General features: G+C 40.5%; 1 protein-coding gene across 3 annotated transcripts in view; it reads right to left on the bottom strand.

Moving 5' to 3' along the window:
- LOC115043626 (histone deacetylase 7-like) overlaps positions 1 to 15,628 on the bottom strand; it is a 37,402-nt gene extending 21,774 nt beyond the window's left edge. The window contains exon 1 of one of the 3 annotated variants that reach the window (XM_029502246.1): positions 15,382 to 15,628. In XM_029502246.1, coding sequence (XP_029358106.1) covers positions 15,382 to 15,400 — 19 coding nt within the window. In that variant the 5' untranslated portion in view covers positions 15,401 to 15,628. The remainder of the gene's footprint in view (positions 1 to 15,381) is intronic. The other 2 variants (XM_029502244.1, XM_029502245.1) reach the window with 2 other exon arrangements.
- Between the last annotated feature and the right edge of the window lie 1,463 nt (positions 15,629 to 17,091).

A 17,091-nucleotide genomic window follows, 5' to 3' on the forward strand; every position in this document is an offset into this window, starting at 1 on the left:
GATGGTGGGTACTCAAATAATCTACATACACTCTCTGACACACAGACACACTCATATGCATTAAAACACACACAAACACACACACAGACACACACACACATGCACAACTACCAAACAAGTCAGGGCCCTAAAAGGGAGAAAGGAAATGATCAGGAAGTAAGTCTTACTAAACAGAACAAAAACACCTGTGGTATATTTTTACCCTAGAAATAGCACAAACATCAACCTGCGTCAGCCGCATACATCTGAATTCTGACCAAAGTAACAGTAAATGTTCTCAAAGAGTCACATGATTTACACTCACTCAATTGTGTCTGTTACACCTTCAATAAGTTTATATATCTTTTGTTGAGTTTTCATACTGATACCAAAGCTATGACTTGGGACAGATTTAGAGAATGACTCATTATATGACTGGACACAAAACCAGCTCAGTGGCTGCTTGTGCTTTCAAAGAGCCAGCCAAAGAGTTAAGTTTTCCTCCACCTGTATCCTTAAGGGGTTCAAAGGTTGTTAGTTCCATCCTATTATATTACAAAGAACTCACTACAATAGGAGATTTACGGTAACACATTTTATGCAACATTACATTACAAAAAAGTATCCCAATTGTAGTGCATACTATAGTCAGTTATTTATCAACTGTGCTCTAAAAATACATACATATTTTAAAATGAGAAAGAAATTCTATTCACAAGATAAAATCTGTAACAAGAGAAGTTATGTAGATACGATCTGTATGCATGCTCTGTTTTTCATTTGTGCTTTTTTGCTGCTAAAAATAGGCAGGAGACAAACTTCTGGTTTCTGTAATAGCATATTTGTTTCACAACCACCATCCTCTTTCTGTAGGCCCTCTGCAGCAACACATTTAAGAACTCAGACACACACACAGACACACCTGCACAAATGCATACGCTTTACTGCTGTACACACAGACTCACAAACAGAAACAGTGACTTCCTGTTTCTAAAGTTAGCCTGCACCATAACATCCTCTTGGTTCAATTAGGCAAGCAGAAGCTGCTATTTTGGTTGAATGGCTTCACTGGTTCATTCCTGCAGCTTGAGAGAGTCACAGATATCCCTCAGCAGTATTTATATCTACAGTATGGCCTTAAAATGCTCTTGACTATTGTTGGGCTGTAGTCAACTCTAGAGACATATTGAATGGAGTTAAATCTGGAAGTAACAGATCAGGTTAAGTGGTATTTAATATTTGTATGCATAAAGACAGGAGGCAGGGTTGAGGTCATGCCTTGCTAAATGAGCAGCAAAGGGAACGGGTGAAAGATTTCATGAACAAAATGACATCTGAGAACTATTAATATTAATGTTGTTTCTTTTAAAATATCGATTGCACTTTCTTGTGCTGAATGCAAATTATTTTATTTACACTCTGGTCTCAATATTAACAACAAAATTAATGTATCACATGAAAGACAAGAGCTACAAACATAACTGGGCTTCTATGAATTCTGGATGGCTGGTAAGGAAATGGAAACAAGTTTATGACACTTTCTCCACGATACTGGTCACCTTCAGTTGCTAGTTCCCCTTGCCGCCACCTATCCCTCTGTCGTTTTCTCCATCCCTCCCCCTTCCTTACGTTCACTGGAATCCACAGCTGCTGGGGACATTCTGTCCTTCTGCTTCCGAGCAGCTGGAGTATCAATCTCTGAGTGAATATGTGCATCCATGTGTGAGTGCTTGTGTCCATCTGAAACATGCCAAGATATTAATAGCTTGCAGTTGTTTCTTTTGAGTGTACATAACAGGTTTTTGTGTTTGCATAAGTAGGATCTGCTTGAGCAACAGTTGACAGTGTACACATGTACACATGTGCATTAATTTTTGCGTGTTGGTGTCGGAGTATTAATAGCGCCCATTTGTTTCTGGAACGAGCTCACTGTGGCTCTTTGTGCAAGTTGAAGTGTATGTAAGTGAGCCAGTTTATTTTTAGTATCACCTGCCAGTAAACACTTGTGTTATTGTATGCAATTATGTGCACATATGTGCCAGGACATTGGGTTTGTGCGTTGCCGTTTCTCAACATATTAATAGCATCAAACCATGTTTTCATTAGTATTTGGCATGTGTGTGTGTGTGTGTGCGTGCAGTTGTATTAATAGCATTAGCGATTGCACACACATTTCTCTGTATGTGTATGGAGTGTGCAAGCGGCTGTCAATAACTTCAACCTCATATTTATGAAGTCAGAAAACAACATCACTATCACTATGATTGAGGTGCTACATATGTTAGTATATTCCACATCATGAACCAAAATGTTTACAGTACAGGAATTTTCTGACTTATTTGTCTGGATTTGAGACTAACATTTTTGCTGTATGTGTTTCAGATTATTATCAATAATAACAGTTCAGTGAGCTCTATGATGAAAATGTTTGTTTGTATCAATTGTTATTAGTGTTATTGCATTTTTAATTGACAACTATAAAATCCTGCCTGACTGCCAACCTGCCACTGATTTTCTTTAGGGAAAAAAAATTGATTCGTTCTCTCTCATTTTCTACTGCTTCTCCGTATCTGGCTCACAAGAGGTGCTGGAGCCAATCCCAGCTCACACTGGATGACGGTGGGGTACACCCTGGACAGGTCACCAGTCCATCACAGGGTCAACACACAGAGACAGACAGAGACCAACAACCACTCACACACACATTCAAACCTACGGACAATTTAGAGTCACCAGTTAACCCAAACACGATGTCTTTGGATGGTGAAGGAAACCCACACAGGCACAGGGAGAACATGCAAACTCTGCACAGAAACCCAGGCCCAGGAATCAAACCCACAACCTTGCTGTGAGGCAACAGTGCTAACCACTATGCTGCAATGCTTTCTTCAAAAATTTATTATGTGGTAAATTGTTTTGTCATTTTGTTGATTATTTACTTTGGAGCTGCCCAAAACCCAAAACTATTCAGTTCTAAATTATCTGAATACAAAGAAAATCTGAAAACCTTGCAATCACTGAGGTTGGAGCCAGCCAGTGGCTGTCATTTACACAGTAAAAATAATATATGATCATAATACCTATAGTGATTATAGAGGTATCTGCCAGATCGTTTTCTGTTGATAAAGTAATCAAATAATTAACTAAAACTTTCAGATCTAAAATCAGATATATCCACTCTATCATTAGCAGAGTCATGCGTTTACTGTTGCAGTTTAAGTGTATAAAACATACCGCACAGCTCATTTCCCCACCAGGCTGATGAACTAACAGGTCATTGGGCCATGCCGTAAGACTAGTACATTCCTGTGCTTGAGTGTCAGCAGGAAAGTAGAATAAGTAGATATGAGATTCCTGTGATGTTTAGCCTTTTCTCTTTTTCTCTCATAGTGCCATCAGTACTGTTTTGTACTGTCCCTGCCACTCTCTTCAACCAAAGGATCAGAGGTCAGACACTTAAATTACTTCTCTTGATCTTGAGTCCCTGAGGCAGCACGGGAAAAAGGTGAGAGGTCGCCAGCTCACTGTAGAGCTGTGTGCATATTCGAGCGTCACAAGTCAGAATGCTCTTTAGTATGATTCTCTAGCTTGATTTCTCACAGGCAAAACAGGCTGACAATTGTTGAAATTGTTTCATTATTTCTTCCTTGGGTTCTAGGAGGTCTTCTTTTTTCGAGGGGGGTGGGGTGGGCTGCAACATTTGGCCCAGGGTGCTGTCATAAGGTTGGCATGAGACTGAAGTGTTCTCTCGCCAGAGAACATTGGCAATATTTGTTGTTGCTAACAGAATTGGCAGTGAATCTTTCATAATGTGGCAGGTGCTACTCATTCATGTAGCTCTGAATATTAGTTCTCACTCACTCTTCATTCACCTACCACACACAAATTAGCACTTTAACTTGACCCACAATTATGCAAATCAGGACATGAGCCATTTGACCTGAGGGGAACATCATCTGACTTCCTTCATGTATTTCAAAAGAAACAGGTCTGCACACCTCAGCTCAGCCCTCAAACCACTACCTCTGCACTGTGATACTGACATTACCAGATATTACCTGGGCCAATGTTGCCTTTGTAGGTGTAAATAGGGACAGGAATAATTTAACTGAGACAAAAGTTTCTCATGCCCAAGTCCTACTGTAAGTCTCCCCTGCGTCCGCAGTACTCACAGTCTGTTATTGCACACTAGGTTAACAGCCCATGTACACAGACAGGCTTCTTTGTTTCAGATACACCCTGTAGTGAATAAGAATAGGGTTACTGTCTTTGGCTCTAACATGCTTTTACTCCTGGTTTTGATAAACTTACTGCCTCTGTTTGAACTTTGTCGATTTTCCTAATACATCCTACATGATAATAAACACACAAAGGAACACAAACTCAAGTGATACACTAGCAGAGTGATGGCCCTGGTATTGAGGAGTAGAGTGTATCAGCAGTCAGCTGAGTTGATCTTAAATCAGGAACAGGAAATGTGATCCGATGCTCTGGCTGGTCGAGAACACTGTCTCTATTGTCAGTGCATTGCTGTGGGACAGTGGGAAAACACTAGGGACTTTTAAAGGTTATCTGACTTGGGAAAAGGTTGATGTTCACTTTCACAACTAGCCTGCCACTCAAAATGGATACACAATGAATGATCACTAAATATGACTTTTTTGTTTGCACAACCTTTGTTGTCCTCAGATCTATAAATAAGTGATGCACTCACTCATTATGTGGGGTCAATTACCGCTCATCTACGTAAACAATAACTTCACATGGAATGGCAGCTGGGGCAGGTAACAAGTTGCCCACCACAGTTTGTGGCAAACAAAAAATCACACACATCAAGAGATGCATTGAATTTGACACGGAGGATCAGGGAGGCACTATAGATGAACAAAAGCCAGTATGCAAATATGTCATAAAGCATTTCAAATTAAATTGGGAGTAACCTCAGTATTTCTAAGGCAGGCATCCAGAAATATACACAGAATGCAGGCTGAGTGAGTTTTGGTTGCATATTTTACATTAACAACGTGTTGTCAAGATATTCATCTCAAATATAAACGGTAATGTGAGCAGGCACACACACATAAGCCAACTACTGTTTGTTCTCTCAAATGACAATGCTGGGCATGTACATGCAAAAATGTATATGGATAATTATGTAGTTGATCTTGGATTATTAATTAAAATGAAAACAGCTATTCCTCCGTCGACAGAAAATGTATTTATAATCTATTTTGAGAATCAGTTAATTGATTTGCATTTCAGTAAGCTTGTAAGGAACAATTCAAACCCTTTGTCTAATTGACAAATCTAATTTGATTGCTCAAATGCACACTGATAATGTGTTTGATGCAAACTTCATTCTACTTGGTTCCTTGTGTGAATTTACAGTAAACCCATCATCTTCTGTGTTTCACAAAGTACTAAATCTGCATGAGGGAATTCATACAGTATGTAAAGTGAAACCTTGTTTCATACCTCAAGAGCAAATAAAAAAAGACTAACTGTTATAAACCACAATCCCAGAGCAATTATGTGTGTGTGTGTGTGTGTATATATATATATATATATATATATATATATATATGTGTACACCACCAGTCAAGAGTTTGGACACAATTTCTAATTCAAATGAATAGGAAAGTGTGTCCACTTATGTAGAAATCATTCTGTGACCCGGAAGTGGATAAACAGTTGAAGATGAATGAATGAATCAATGTGTAAATCGTATGAACCAAGATGCTTACAGCTAGACCAGTAAGCCCAGAGCACGCCTGACAACTAATGCCAACTGCAGGAGGAGAGACTGACGTTTTGATGATAAAATCTCAAGTCTTGGGTTAAAAAAATGTAGACAAACTTCACAGAGAGACAGGGTTTCCACGTCACTAATGGAAATAATTAACTTTTTTTTCTAAGATGATTGTGGTTAAGTTTCATGTAGAAAATGCCTGTTCAATGTTGATTAGTGTGACGAAGCCGAACCCACTGGTTGTCACAGCGTGTGCAGCAAAGGGGCCTTTCGATTAACAGTTTGAGAAAGATGACACTGAACACGCTGCATGAAGGGTTGGTTATTATGATCAAAGATTCAGTTCAGTGATACACTTTTGTAGACACATATATCTGGATACGGTGTTGGCACCCTGCACAAACGGTCATGCGTACACACAGGTCGGCATTTACCTATTCAAAGCTCTAAGGATCACTGCTGGTTATCTGAGATGATTAGAGGAAAAAACTAAGGAGCGCGGGAGAGATCTAACAGGCAAGAGAAAGGGGTCAGAGGAGTGTAGGTGGTGTCAATTCCTTTGGCACAGCCCACATGAAACTAATGTAACCGTATCTCCACAACAGCACCGGGGCTATGACCTCATCCTGCCCAGAGAGGGAACCTGGACACACAATAAAGTTACTCCACACATAGCTGCTGTGTGTATGTGTTTTCATTTTCTAGAGACTGAAGGGGGCTCAGGTGGGATCTAACAATTTTTACAACGTCTGTCATAATAAAGCACACATACACACATTAAAACACAACTTCCCCCCTCCCCTGGGTCATCATACAACCAAGCATTTGTTGCTCAGCAGTGAGTCAAACTTTTCAATGACGTTATGGGCAGAAATACATTTAGTAGGAATTTCTACAGTTGCACTCACAATGAGGCCTTAACACCACAATCACACAATTATTTAGCCATATTTAGCACCTTAAAACCGAGCACCCAGACGAACACAGCCAATGAGTCAAAACAGGGAGAAGTGTGTTCATTGTTCAGACACTGTCCTCACCGTATCGACACCGATTCTGATTCTGAAACCCAGCGTGGCCATTTATTCCTCTGCACTAAACATCTTCCAGGGGAGCTGCTGTTTGCTCATCCACCTGTCTTCACCTGTCGGCACACAGGCTGTTCATGGCGGCAGTGCACCGTCCAGCGGACATGACTGGCCGGAAGGTGACAGTCAGGTCCAGTTACGGTGTTTTCTAGCTTCAAACCGCCGTTTCTGTCTGCGGCAGTTTAAACCGGAGGAAGATCGCCTACCTTTTCGACGTGACGTTGACAAGCGACGCGTTTTCAGCAACAAAGTCAGACAAAAGAGAGGACGGGTAGAAGGTCTGTCCACCAGCCGCTTCTTCTCATGTTGGTCTGTTTTGTTTTGTTGTGTTTGCTTTGGTTTGTTTTCCTTTACGGTTTTACTTCTGACCGTCAAGCACGCGCCGCCGTCAGAGCTCTGAACGTGCGCGAGGAAAGGCTCAGCGCCTCGCGGTGATTGTGAGTAAAAAAAAAAAAACCAAAACAAAACAACAACAACAACAACAAACAAACAAACAAAAAAAAAAACTCCAAAAAGACTAAAAAAGACTAGACCGACTCCATGAGGGCTCCTCTCCAGTCACGGGTCTCCTCCTCACTGCCTCTGTGTGAGAGCTGAAACTGCTGATAAATCTGCTGGGAGTCTCACTTCCATCCGTGTGTGTGCTGCTGGTGTGAGGGCTCCATCTGCTGCACTCAGCTGGGTAAGGATGATGCTGCTGCTGCTGCTGTGTGTGTGTGTGTGTGTGTGTGTGTGTGTGTGTGTGTGTGCGCGCGCGGGGGGGATCACTGATGTTTCAGGGACCTTAGCTGTTTACACTGTTATAAACTTTCAGCTTCAAGCAAGACCGGACTGAGGTGAGAACCAAGCAAGTCGAGTCCCGTAAGTGTGGCAAGACAAGTGCAGTCATTGTTAATATGAGGAAGTCACGAGAGAAGTTATTAAAAAAAAAAAAAGTTCAGATTATCTAGCACAGCAACCTTTAGATCAGTTGAAAGACATTAGTCACGAAAGAGTCTGGATCTGTTACTGCAAGCCGCCCACTGCCATGATCACTGTTGTAGAATTCTTCATATTATCATAGCCAAGGAATTTATGCTGTTTATGCTGTCTGTTTATATGTCACCAAAGGTCGGACGGATGGACGACAGGCCAAAAAGGAGTTCAGTGTATTTTAGAAATCATCCAGGAATTTATTAGAATCCCCTTCTTTCCTGTGCAAATAGATGGTTTTGTACTGTACAGTCAGTAATTTCCAGCGCAAATATGTGACTCTGTTGTGAAATGTCAGAGAAAGCCATGGCTGGGTGACAGTGATACAGCATGAACAACACCATTAGTGAACTGAACTCAAACAGAAATAGTACCAGTAAGTTTTTCTTACTTTGACGTGTCAAAGCGCTGCCACCTATAGCCCTTAAATAATGGTCTGAACTTTGTTGTTTGTCACCTCTGTGAATGATGCTGCCATTATTTACACAAATTACATTAAATACAACTGTAATCTTACAAAGAACAGAAATATTCCATTGGTAGTAATGAACAAACAGCTCTGTGGTAGAGTTTGTATTCACAAGTTTCACAGCAGGCATAGATACATTTACACTATCTATCTATACAGGCATGTATAGATAGATAGTGTAAATACACCTTGGGGATTATTCAGGGATCTTTGACAAGTGCAATATTTGCCAAGTTAGTGATAAATATTTTTGAAGATTACCACAGAAGTGAGAATTTTTCCTCTATTTTTCCTATTTGATATTTTTAGAGTCAGTTCAAATTAATAATCCGATACTTCAGGAAGTCAGGAAGCTGAGGATGTCCAGCAGAAAGACAGTGGAGAGACATTCCTCACTGGAAAGACAGACAGCAGTCCTATGATATATATGCATATAAAGTCTCAAATGCTATATTATTCTCTAAACTGCTTTTACAATACATTTGACCTACTTTATGCAGGAGGTGCTGCACAGCCTCCCAAACCTTTAGGTACATGGAAAAAATATCTATATTGTTGTCCAGTTTTTAGTGAACCCTTGAAATGCTACCAGGAAGCAGCTTGTTTTATTGCAATGTGTTTATCTGAACTGTCATATTTTGTTGTATTGCATTTTAGGGACCTGTGGAAAACACAACTTAGCTTAGTTTGGGGTATGTTGAGACATAGATCCAGGCATTTGCACTGTGTTGTTTATTGTAACACAACAAAGAGCACTCTCTGAGACTGAACTCTGACTGTAGCTTAATGAGTCCTCATCCTTCCTGAGGATAAGTTCACCATTTGCCAACATAACACAAAAGTCCATATCTTTGGATTTGTGATGAAAAAAACTACTAAAAGATTATGAGCCGAGGCAGATTTTTATTTCATGGGACTCCAACTGGCCTTCTCCTGAGTGAATATGCTTGTTGTTTATCAGTTTAATTAAGTACCTAAGGGGGAAATTATGACCAGTTAAAGAAAAAAAGAGAAAGAAACAGAAATCAACAACAGTCAGTGTAATTTCAACAACAGTATGTCTTTTCCCTGTGCTCTTGGCACAGCTTAACAGTCCATCCCCCAGTCATGGGGCTGACTGTGGCCTGAATAATTTGAGATACGTACAAGCAAATTGAATTTTATAGCCGCTCATCCACTTTTAAACGGCACATGCCTGAGACAGACCTTCTTCTATTTGCGGATGTAGAGAGTGGCTGGTAATGGTTGCTTCCTGAGTTAAATTATCCATGAATTTCGCAAACAGCTTAACTTTTAAATGCCATATGCCTCAAAATTAAATAATTTACCAATTTGTTGTACAAATAATTTCATGAGCTTAGATCTGTATATAATTTTTTGCATGACTCATTTAATGTTCATAGAATTTAAACATTGTGGTGCTTGTGGCCACTGTAAGTGCTTATTAGCTGGACTTGAAGTTTTCAGCGTTGCTTGTTTTTCTGTAAACACGTCATCATCAGATGGTTGTAGTGCTCTTCCTACTTATATCGCTCCCTCACGCTATTTCTGAACCGTCTCTGCTGTCATTTTGGAAGGGCAGTGCTGCTGCTATGTAGCATGCGAAGGTTTGGATCTGTGTGTGGGTGAGTGTATATCAATGTGAGTCATGACCGGCTCATAGAGAGAGACGGACAGTAATGAAAGCCTTCTTTAAACCTTTGTCATCCTTCAGTACAATGAAATTATGAGCAAGGTGCTGTGGAAAAACTCACAGATGTTTGATTTTTAAAAACGGAAAGCCAGAAAAGTGAGTAAATGAAAAGACACATATGGCATACATGGGTCAGACTCCAAGGTGAAGTTTTGTGGCCAGTAGGGCTCACTCTTCTTCCAGTCACAGGAAGCCAGCAGGAATGAGAGGAATGCAGTCAAGCAATACGGTGATGGAGGGAGCAGCAGTTACAGGGCAAAGTGCCAAGAAGAATGAAAGAAAAGTGGGGAGTCCAGGAAAGATAGGAGGAGTGAGAAAGTGATTAGAGTTGAAAAGGCTGGGGCAGGAATAATTAAGATGCACAATCCAACCGAGGCATTCCTCCAAAGCTGAACAGACACACTCATGCAGAAACAAACGCCCAGAAGCGGCTTTTGTAGCTCCATGTGGCGCACGTGTGATTGTTCTCTCTGGGATCGACAGTTTGATGTGGATAATGTTCATGATATTAGAGGAGTCAGTAGCACAAAAGCTGCAGTATAATATAGTGAACTGTGTGTGTAGTTATCAGTTAGACAGACAGATTTCCTGGAAATGGGTGGAGACTGGGGGTCCACAAACAAGATTTTTTTTTTTTTTTTTTACTATCTAGGGATTCATCCTACCTTACAGACACACAGACGTGCAGTGACTCTTCGGAAGTGCACTGAGAACTGCATACAGATACAGTACAAGCAACTTTTAGCTACTTTATTTTGTCTTTCTTTCATGCTCATAAGTTTCACTTGGGCAATTTAGCTCTCTTTGTCCTTATGCTAGCAGCATGGGGTCATGGCGGTTAGTGCTGCTGCCCCCCTACAAGAAGGTTGTGGGTTCGGTTCTGTGTGGAGATTGCATGTTCTATCTGTGCCTGCATGGGTTTCCTCCAGGTACTCTGGCTTCCTCCCAACAAAGACATCATGTTTGGGTCAATTCGTACTGTGAAGTGTCCGAAGGTCTGAGTGTGAGTGTGGCTGGTTGTTGGTCTCTGTCTGTCACTGTGTGTTGGCCCTGTGATGGACTGGCGACCTGTCCAGGGTGACCCCGCCCTCACCCAGAGTGAGCTGGGATTGGCTACATGGCTAGAAGATGAATGAATGAAATGAATGTCTTTATGCTGTAATTATGTATACTGTGGACATTTTTAAAGTTAGATAAAGAACTTTGAAATACGTGGTATGCAACAAACTACACCCTCTTCACAAAAAGGTTTCAAATGAACAAAAGGAAAGAGCAGCAGAAGAGAGGTACCTCCTTCCTGACTGATAGCTGTGAAAAAGGTGTCATACAAAGAGGAGGCAGACTGAGTCATAGGAATAGCTGTAGTAAACTGGTACAATGCTGGAGATATGCACCAAGAAACTTCAAGCTGCGCTAATAGCTATAACATATCTAATATTGCTGTATTACATTAAAGGAATCATGTAATGATGAAGGACAGGGTGAACATTCTTGTTTTCTCTCTCTCTCTTTCTCTATTACTTCAGCTCTGTGTATGCAGCTTTTTTTTTTATTTTGCATTATGATAATTGAAATGTTAACTAATGTGAGGCCATCACAACGAAACAGGCAGAGATACTGAGGTGTTAATAAGTTAATGTTGTGTTTACAGCTTGGCCAAAGAGTCTATTAATTTGGCTTTAAACCACAACTTAATGTGAAATGCAGAGGAGATAAAAAAAAAAACAAATCTTCAAACCGCATTGTCTTGCTATGTACGTGGAAAAAGCTCAATTGCGAGTGTAAATAAGTGGTTTTCATAGGTGCACATTTCTTTCGCTCTTTTGAACTCCATATACTTAAGACCATCGCATGTGTGCAAGTAGGCCCTACGTCGCTGTAGCTAGCAGCTATGTGGTAACTTTGAACCAAGAAGTCGCTGGAGGCTGTACGCAGCAGTGGGTAGCTTCTGAAGCCTTTCCATTCCCAACAGCAAATCAGTCAGCCCACAGAGAGGAGAGATAGCGCTTAACACTAGCCTGGTTTCTCTGGAAACTGACTGTGATGCTGGAAAGTGTTGCTTTACGACGCCTTCAGACTCCTGTGTTCACATGTGTGGAAAAATGTCAAAACAGAGTTCAGAACAGTTTGTACCCCGTTGAAAAGGTTTGTGACGTATCATTTAAACCTCCTATACATTTCAGTTAAACTGTCTTTCAGAGAGGCTCATGTGATCCTGCTGCTCAATCTGGAAAAACCTTAGTTTTTTTTTCTGAAGCTGCCAGGCTACAGAAAAAATAAGATCTTTAAGCTAAATATAATGGGGAATATCCATCCATCCATCTTCTACCACTTTTCCCGTTTCCGGGGTCACGATGCTGCTGGTGCCAATCCCAGCTCACATTGGGCGAGGGGCAGGGTACACTCTGGACAGGTTGCCAGTCCATCACTGGCAACCTGTCCCCAACCCCAACACACAAAAACACGCAACCACTCATGCTTGCATTCACACCTACAGTCAATTTAGAGTCACTAGTTAACCTACACATGCATGTCTTTGGACGGTGGGAGGAAACCAAAGGAAACACGGGGAGAACATGCAAAATCCACGCAGATCAAACCAAGGACCCACAAGGACCCGATCCACGCAAGGACCTGAACCCACAACTTATTATTGTGGGGCGACAGCACTAAGCACTACGCCGCTGTGCTTATTGGGGAATATGTTTCAGAAAATACCTCTGCTTTTGAACTCATGGCAACTCAGCTTTATCCCTCAGTTGTAATTTAAACAAGGGAGAGTGTGAAATGGGTCCAATTCTACCGTCAAAATGCCTTTTATCTCTTACTAACAGTGGTTTCCATCTCCACACAATAATATTTAATAGTATACACATAAACAGCTTTTTCCACAAATAAAATCCTCTGACAGTGTTTCCTTTTAGGATTAGACTACCCATGGAAATAACATTCAAATAAACCGCTGTAGATATCTTTTCACCAAGGTGTTGAGGTGTTGCTCAAAGAAATTATTGTGTCAATTGATTGTCATTTAAGAATAAGTAAGAATTCTTCTTTTTCTTCTTTTTTGATGGATAAGCATTTTCAACTGCTTGTCCATCAGGGTGGCGGGGGTGCTAAAGCCAGTCCGAGCAGACATCTTGGGCAAGAGCAGGGTTCACAGTGAATTCACTGGTGGCCATTCTTCAGTATGCAGTGCTCATCTTGAGATTCTACTCTGTCCATGTAGAGCACTCACTTGACCTCAGTTGGCAGCTTCTGCTGAGAACCCTCTTCAGACCAGAGTGGACTTAATGGGAGGTGATCTGTTTTGAATCACTACACTTTTGGCCTATTGAAGAGCCAAGTTACTGTACTGTCCTTCGGGAGCTTGAAAAATGTAATGGACCAGTGCGAATCCAAAAGCAATTTTAGTCATTGGAAAACAAAGATGTTAAATTTACGGTTTGATTGAATTGACATTTGTGAAGAAAGAAAAAGCTCAACAAGTCATTGTTGATGGAGGTATCCAAAGACAAATGACTTAATCAACTTAATCACAAATGTGAACATTTTTATCATTTTCATTCATCATTTTTGTTGATCCAGAATCAAAACACAACTTTGTTTCCCTCCTGCTCCCTCAAGCGCGACCCACTTGGCTTGATTTAGACGCCCATGCTCTGACTCCATCTCAGAGATGAGTGAGAGTCCCCCCGAGGGGCCCTTCCTTACTATGGCCTCTTAACCTTCTGCCCCTTGAGCTTTACAAACCAAACTTGGCATCTGATGATTGATCACAATGACAGAAATTCAAACGTTCAGATTCACTGAGTTATTTACACAGTTTGACCGTATAGATTGATTACTGCACAGGGCAATTTTGTTCTCCCCTACTCAAACTAGTTTCTCAGGCAATTTGTTAATCATTTGGCCCACAAATATAAATATATCAACTTTCCTGGATTTAGTTTGACAAAAACATAAAATATTTACACTTAGCTTTTGGAAAGAGCATATTTTTTAAACATCTTTTGTAATTGATTAGTTATCAAAATGTTATAATTTTTTTTTTGGCAATACACAATTCTTCTAGAATAAATATGTGAAACACAACTTGACAAATGTTTGCAATGAGAGACATATTATTTGTCTATCATGTAATCTGGAGTTTATGCTGAAACAGAATCCCTAGAATTTAAAAATGACACTCAGGTTTGGACAAGGTGGCTTATTCTTCCTTCAGCTTTAGTCTGCTAAGTTGTTTGTCAGGTGTTAACTCCCTGAAACACAACTTTGTGATAAAAACAGGCATGATTCTACCTCCATTATTTTCTAGAAGGACACAGTTAAAGTCTGATTTGTTACCCAACAAACCACATAGACAAGTCTCTAAAAATGGAGCAGCATGGGAGAGTAAAAATAGAGTGAAAGTTTACTGTTTTCGGCAAGAGAGCAGGCAAATGGCTGAGGCCAGCATTTCATCTTGAGGAGCAAGATTTATGTACAGTGCACAAAAACAAGGGAGGGGTGGAAAACCTGCTATACAACGGGCTCTCCCAATGTTTTACCATTTTTCTAATGATGCAGCTTCAAGCATGTAGAAGTGAAGATGATGTGATGCCCATGGCTGGTTAAAAATGTTTAAAAACCACTTGCCTGTGGGCAGAAATTGTATGCATAAGCAACATTTGACAGCTTAAGCATTGTCAAGATTTAGTTTTTACTCCAGCTTGAATGTAAAGTCATTGAGTACAGAGGATGGCTGATGTTGTGACAGCAGCTTAATTAATTCTGACTTTAAAAACTAAAACTGCTTTCTATCTTTTCTGTTTCTCATCTACGTCTCTCTGTGCTTGTCTCCTTCAGCATTGCAGTAAAGGAGTGTTGTTGTGTGTATCATTCTTTGCACTCTACTTTCCGTGGACAGACTAGCTCTCCAGGGTGGGTGGGTCTGTTTCCAATTTTCTCCCCTTCCCTGTCCTGAGAAACAACACTTCCAAAACCAATCAAATACAAAAAGAAATAATAAAAAAAGGTTCAGTAACTATTTTTTTGTTGCTGACCACAGTTTTCCTGTAAACATTCCTTCACATTCGTATGTCTATACGATTTTGAAACATTTGTGTTGATACCATAGTGTAGCTGCTACTCTGAACCCAGAGCAAACCCAGGCTTCTCCCGGCAGAAGAAACCAAAGCTGACTATCTACACATAGCAAGAGCAACCAAAGATAAACCAAAGAATCTTAAGTTTGAAAAAAACAAAACAAAACAAAACTCTTTTCAGAGCTGCAGTATGAATCTTCCCTTCAGAATATCGTAAAGATTCATCTCCCCAGTGACATACAACCATTGAAAACACATGTTATTTGTGCTGCTCTTTTTACACAGAGGATATACTAATATAAAGATAGAGATAAATATTCATGCAAATGTGTGAAGTATCCTACCAGATTTGGGTGCTGACATCCAGTGAGAGGTCCCACTGTGCTCCCAGAGCAGTCCACTCAATCACAAACGGCAGCAATCGGACGGGCTGAGTGGCTCACGGAGAGGATAGATCCTGCTTTGACAGGGGAGTGGTGCTGCAATGCTGGAGCCGGCTGTGCATTGATAGAGAGAGCCACAGTCAACTGCTTCACACAACGAGCTCTCTGACTTTTCTTTGTTGCATTTCCTCCCATGTGCACTAACTCTGTCTCGCCCTTTTTCAGACAAGACACAGTTGCTCTGCCCTATCATCCCGCTGTAACATTTTGTCGGTGCTGCCCCTCAACCAGAACCTCCGGGGAGGGAGGGGAGGAGTGATATGTGTGTGTGTTGGAGAGAAAGAGAGAGCGATGGATTGTGTAGCAGCTTGTGTCTCACAGACAATAGCAGGAAGTGTTGCTTTAGGATGTACAAAGTACACAGGGCCCAAACAAGAAAGTTGCATTAAGGATAACAATTTGCAACAGTATCACGCTTTTCTCATGTGTTAACAGCATTATTACAGTGGATCAGAAGGTACAAAACAAGTCTGTTGCTTGAATGTCACCTTTTGTTGGCCACTGCAGAATAAATTCAACCAGTTTTGCAAACATCTGCTGTTGCTGATGGGATAAAAATGGCTCCAAAGCCAAAGAAAAACAAAAACTAAAACTAACTATCATCTGAAATGGCTAGAATGGCTCTTAAATGATTTTTTTTTTTTAATTTTTGTAATGTTTCGCCATCCTCAGTTTGTGTCTGATTTTAATTTATGGTTCATTTTCGCAGTTTTTTGGGGGGCTATTCTTATATTTCAACAGCATGGAGACATTTGATAGTACACACACCTTCACCTTTCCTTTACTTGTAAATTCATGCAAACTGACCATGTAGTCCACAACATGTGCTGCACTTAAATGGTGTTTTTACATCAGTTATTCAAAGGCAACAGTTTACTCTTGGCGCTTATCAAAGGCAGATAACGATAGTATGCAACGCTGGTTGCTGTTTTTTTTTTTTTTTTTTTTTTAAACATGACCCAGTCAAGCTCCAACTTCCATGAAAACACAAATGAAGCATTCTGTGTGATTACTTAGACAAGGCGACATATATCACCACTGTAATCACATTTCAGGCTGAGTGATATTAACAAGGGAGAAAACAGGATGTCAGTGATAAAGGAGCAAACAACTCCAGAGTGTTGCAAAATCTTAGCTAATTGTGGTAGTTTTTTCAGTGTGATCCCATCTGCTGTAATAAGGCAGGCTTTACATTGTTGGATGTCAATTTCAGTGGAAACGCAAATGCATGACATAAATAATTTCTTTCGGTACAGTAATTCTGGTAAATGTTCCCCGGAAATTCAAGCGGAAAAGACAAGTTACTGCATGTGGTTTTCTCAGTGTTTTGCCACCACTGAGCTCTGAGGGGATATTCATTCATATAAAACTACATCAGAGGGCTAAAAATGGCTGAGCCCGATTTTAGTACAGCTTTGCGCATCATTAAAAAAATCACAGCCCCAGGAAGTCACAGGATAAAAATTCAAATCAAGTACTTATACCTGAGTTTGTTGATCTAACAATGCTTTAGAAAATACTCTTTAAAAAAAGGCAGGAAATAAAACGATCAATTCATCTGCCAAAGATAGTTTAAATTCTTCCATTTTTTGCATCACGCATCAGTGGAGT

Source organism: Echeneis naucrates, chromosome 5 (assembly GCF_900963305.1).
Source record: "Echeneis naucrates chromosome 5, fEcheNa1.1, whole genome shotgun sequence".
NCBI classification, from domain to species: Eukaryota; Metazoa; Chordata; class Actinopteri; order Carangiformes; family Echeneidae; genus Echeneis; species Echeneis naucrates.